At 39.6% G+C, this 5,284-nt stretch overlaps 1 protein-coding gene across 1 annotated transcript in view; it reads right to left on the bottom strand.

Moving 5' to 3' along the window:
• Positions 1-298: 298 nt before the first annotated feature.
• BST1 (bone marrow stromal cell antigen 1) overlaps positions 299-5,284 on the bottom strand; it is a 25,723-nt gene continuing 20,737 nt past the window's right edge. Inside the window, 1 exon segment of the mRNA XM_025887514.2 lies at positions 299-1,034. Within this exon segment, the coding sequence (XP_025743299.1) occupies positions 890-1,034 (145 nt within the window). The 3' untranslated portion in view covers positions 299-889.

The following is a 5,284-nucleotide window of genomic DNA, read 5'->3' as shown; positions in this document are numbered from 1 at the left end:
TTGCTGCATATACCAATAGCTGGTTACTTTCTATTGCTAAATATATAGAGAGTGTTGCTGAGTATTGTATAGGTGTACCACAGTTAGTTCATCCATTCACCAGCTGAAGGACATTTGGGTTAGTAAACGTGACTTTTACCAGTTGAATGATATTCTATTCTACAGATATACCAAACCATATGAAGACAGTTCCCTATTATTGGACACGGTGAGTTTCTTCCCCCCTCCCCATTACATATAACCATTAAATGAACAACTTTTTTTTTAATTTAAATTATTTATTTATTTGACAGAGAGAGTGGGGGGAGGGGCAGAGGGAAAGGAAGAGGGAGAAGCAGACTCCCCTCTGAGCAGGTAGCCTGAGGCGGGGCTCAATCCCAGGACCCCAAGATCATGACTGGAGCCAAAGTCAGACATTTAACTGACCGAGCCACCCAGCTGCTCCTAAATGAACATCTTTATATGTAAATCTTTGCATGCCAATATATATGTATACATTTATATAGTGTATATATATCTTAAGCTATCAATAAGCATGCAGTGTGCCCCGCTGAGGATAAAGGAAAATACAGAAAAAATACAGAATTTAGTTCTGTTAGAATTTCCTAAAAATATTTTTTATACAGCAATAGTCTGGATCTCAATGCTTTGTACCATTATGAAATAAGAAGCTAATAACTCGCTTTAATTCTAATGCGGCAATTTTAACCTGTTCAATAGGACTAGATGAATTTCTTGTCTCTGAAATCTGGAGCATGTGTATCATTGAAAACTCCTCTCAGGACATTGTTTTCCCAGCAGGAAGCTTCATTAGACAGTGGAATCACCTGGTATGCACAGAACAAGAATGATGAATGTGCAAAGGGCAGGCTTCAGGGCTGGTGGATGGTTAGGGCTGCACAGAGGAGTTTCCAGTTACATTTGAACAGCTGAAGCCAGAGCCACTGGAATTCCTTCCTAAGAAAGGAATGATATGGCTGGCACCATGTTCTGCCCAGAGAGGTGGGACTTCTCTTTGAGTAGATGCTGCTGCCCTGCAAATCAAAAAGGAAATAAAGAAAATTTCAGTATTGGTGTCTGGCGCCTACTTTCAAAAATATGCATACACGCACACTGCAAAAAAATGAAATAGTACAGAAAGTATAAAGTGAAAAGTAAAAGTGCCTTAGACTCCCCATTCTTTTTTTTCCCTAAGATTTTATTTATTTATAAAGAGAGAGAGCAAGCATGAGTGGGGGGAGGAGGAGAGGGAGAAGCAGACTCCCTGCTGAGCGGGGATCCCAATGTGGGGCTTGATCCCAGGGTCCTGGGATCATGACCCGAGCCAAAGGCAGACGCTTCACCGACTGAGCCACCCAGGCGCTCCATAGACTCCCCATTCTTGCTTTCCACAGAGAATTATTGTTGACGGTTTGAGTTGGCTTTCGAGGAAGGACACCTATGTTTACGTTGTGCACACACCTACACACACCTTCACACACCCTTTTACAAGCACAAATGAAATCTGCAACCTTTTTCAACTAACATCAGATTTTGGACATATATCCTTATTGAACATATTAGTTACTTCATTCTTCCTCATGGATGAATTCTTACTGTATGGATATACCATAAAGCTAGCCAACCTCCGTACTGATGGACATTGTATCACTGGAGTTTAACTAGTAAGGAAAAACCTATCTTGACGTTAAGACACCAAGAGAGGCCTGGCCAAAAAAATGGACTCTGACCATAGCAAATAGAGTCTGACCACTGACTGGACTTTTTAAAATGGAAATTACTGAATTTTCAAAACCAATTAAAAGATACATTTTTTAAAATCATGAAACAATCTAACGTTGGCTTGGAAATTTATCCCATGGTCTTGGACTCCATTTGATTGCTGGTCACCCTTTTTTTGCTAATGATTATTGCAGCATTATTTACAATTGCCAAGTTAGAGAAACAACCTAAATGTCCATTCATAGACAAATGGATAAGGAGGATGTGGTACACACACACAAACAGACACACACAGGAATATTACATAGCCATAAAAAGGGATGAGATATATTTTTTTTTTTTTTATCATTTGCAACAACAGAGATGGACCTAGACGGTCTTATCCTAAGTGAAATAAGTCAGACTAAGAAAGACAAATACCATATGATTCACTCATATGTAAAATCTAAAAGAAAAAAACAAATAAAAAGTGGAATCAGACCTGTAAATACAGAGAACAAACTGATGGTTGCCAGATGGGAGGGAGGATGGGCAAAATGGATGCAGGGCGTGGAAGATACAGGCTTCCAGTTAGGGCATGAAAAAGTCACAAGAAAATAAAGGCACAGCATAGGGCATATAGTCAATGATACCATAACAGACTTGGGCGCCTGGGTGGCTCAGTCATTAAGCATCTGCCTTCGGCTCAGGTCATGATCCCAGGGTTCTGGGATCGAGTCCCGCATCGGGCTCCCTCCTCAGCGGGAAGCCTGCTTCTCCCTCTCCCACTCCCCCTGCCTGTGTCCCCTCTCTCTCTGTGTTTCTCTCTGTCAAATAAATAAAATCTTAAAAAAAAAAAAATACTGTAATAGACTTATTTGTTAACAGATAGTAGCTACACTTGTGAGCACAGCATAATATATAAACCCGTTGAACGACTATGTTGTACACTGGAAACTAATGTAACATTGTGTGTCAACTACACTCAAATAAAAACAAAATAAAGGAGGGGCACCTGGGTGGCTCAGCCCATTAAGAGGCTGCCTTTGGTTCAGGTCATGGTCTCAAGGTCCTGGGATCCAGCCCCATGTTGGGCTCCATGCTCAGCGGGGAGTCTGCTTCTCCCTCTACTCCTCCCCGCCCCCATGCTCTCTCTCTCTCTCTCTTTCTCTCTCTCTCTCTCAAAAGATAAATAAAATCTTAAATAAAATAAGAATCTTAAGCAGCCCACACATTTGTACTAGGGCTCCTCCTGCTGGACATTTTCTACAATTGCACTTCTGATTCAGATAATCTCAAGACTTGGTTTACTCAAAACTGATTTTTTTTTTTGCTTTAAGATAATTAATGAATATAAGGTATAGTTATGCTTATTCTTTTTAAAAAAGATTTTTTAAATATTTATTTATTTATTTATTTTAGAGAGAGAGCACGGAGGTGCAGAAGGAGAGGGAGAAGAGAGCACACTCCCTCCTGAGCACGGAGCCCAACACAGGGCTCCATCTTACAACACTGAGATCATGACCTGAGCTGAAATCAAGAGTTGGACACTAACAAACTGAGCCATCCAGGCATACCTATGCTTATTCTTTTCGAAAAATAAAATATTACAGAACAAAATACAGTTATACTGAGTGTCTCCATCCTTTTCCAGTTCTCGCTCCCTTTCCTAAAAGTAATCACTTAGAGCAATTTGGAGTTCATGTCCTTAGACCTATTTCATCATTGCTGTCCATTATCATGCACAAACAGAAACATACAGTTTTGTTTTCCTTTGCTTTTCATGACTGGGTTCATGTTCTAGGCCTTTACTTGTCACATTTTAACATAAACTGCTTATATGAGGTTGTGCTTGAGGGCAGCTTTCATGCAAAGAAAAAGACACTATTTGCAATTACTTTGGCTTAAAAAAATTAATTCTAGCTATTAAACTTATAAATTCAAAAACTTTATTTCCCCATACATTTCTCTATTTATGAATCATATTTTTCTATTTAAAAACCTAGGGGGGTGCCTGGCTGGCTCAGTTGGTAGAGCATGGCTAAAAATTTAGTAAAATCTAAGTACTTATGTTATTGAAATATAACTTTCAACAAAAAAATCCCAATCTGATATGTTTGGAATCACAGGGCTATTCCAACAGCTATTTTTATATGTTAAATTCTGTAAAATGTTGCAAATAAATTAAATACCAAAAAATGTAAGTTGTTCCTAAACTTACCACAGAACTATTAATAACATGAGTTGGACTTATATAAACAGCTGTTTGTTCCATTCTAAACCTTTGCAGATTAAAAGTCCTTTACTCCATTATCCCTAAGCAAGTGGAGCTTAGAATTCCCACTTCTGTGTCCTGGGGTGTGTTGGGGGGAGGAGGGACAACTCATTTTGGACAGAGAATTCAGACCAAGATAAGAGATTTGATGTTTCTCCTTGACCCTGACTGACAAAGTGAGTCCTTATTTTAATAACATAAGTACTTCTGTTTTCTTATATCCTCGCCAATCCGGTAGATTATCATTGTACTGAATTTTTGGCCAAAACTAGAGCCTATAAGCCTTTAAGTTTGTTTTCTACATATTTTTCACTTGAATTGTTCATGAGAATTTTTCCATTGCTGTATGATTATTCCTACCCCTGTCCCCCACCCCAATTTTATGGAAATATAATCTATATACAATATCTACATTATATTCCATTCAGTAAATGTAATCCTTCGATGTAACCACTCACTTCTCATTGGATATCTAGGTCCATCTCCCAGTGCTTACACTTTGGATTCAGTATTATAAAGAATGCTTTGGGGCGCCTGGGTGGCTCAGTTGGTTGAGCGACTGCCTTCGGCTCAGGTCATGATCCTGGAGTCCCGGGATCGAGTCCCGCATCGGGCTCCCTGCTCAGCGGGGAGTCTGCTTCACCCTCTGACCCTCTTCCCTCTCGTGCTCTCTGTCTCTCATTCTCTCTCTCAAATAAATAAATAAAACTTTAAAAAAAAATGCTTTGATAAACATCCTTGAGCATATAGGCTGCGCTCACATTCTGAATCGTTTCTTTAGAAGAGGGTACAAGAAGTACCCTAAGGTCTGACTTAGGCCAAAGATTGTGAATATTTTTATAATTTCTGATACATATTGTCAAATTGTGCTCCCAAAGCGATTTATAAACTTGCAATAGCATCAAGCATTGAGTAATAATTTTTAAAATATTTTTTCGCTATTTTTGGCTAAGGTATGTCCAAGATGCTGAGGTGAAAATTGCACCTCATTAAATTTGTATCTCATTGTTACTAGAAAGATGAAATCATTCTCCATATTTGCCACTTGGGGATCATCTCCTGCAAATCATCCATCAATATTCTTAGCTAAGTTGTTTAAAAAAGAGATCAGTAAAATTCCTCCCAAGGCAAAGAAAGTGGAAGAAAACCTGGCAAAGAGTGAAAGAGGGTTTTCTTCTTGGGGCACCTGGGTGGCTCAGTCGTTAAGCGTCTGCCTTCGGCTCAGGTCATGATCCCGAGAGTCCTGCGATCGAGTCCCGCATCGGGCTCCCTGCTCAGCGGGAAGCCTGCTTCTCCCTCTCCCACCCC

This window comes from Callorhinus ursinus, unplaced genomic scaffold, assembly GCF_003265705.2.
Source record: "Callorhinus ursinus isolate GAN/ISIS: 27379988/994484 unplaced genomic scaffold, GSC_fseal_2.0 scaffold4, whole genome shotgun sequence".
NCBI lineage: Eukaryota > Metazoa > Chordata > Mammalia > Carnivora > Otariidae > Callorhinus > Callorhinus ursinus.
The sequence above is the reverse complement of the archived record's forward strand: the minus strand, read 5'-3'. Positions and strand labels throughout refer to the sequence as shown.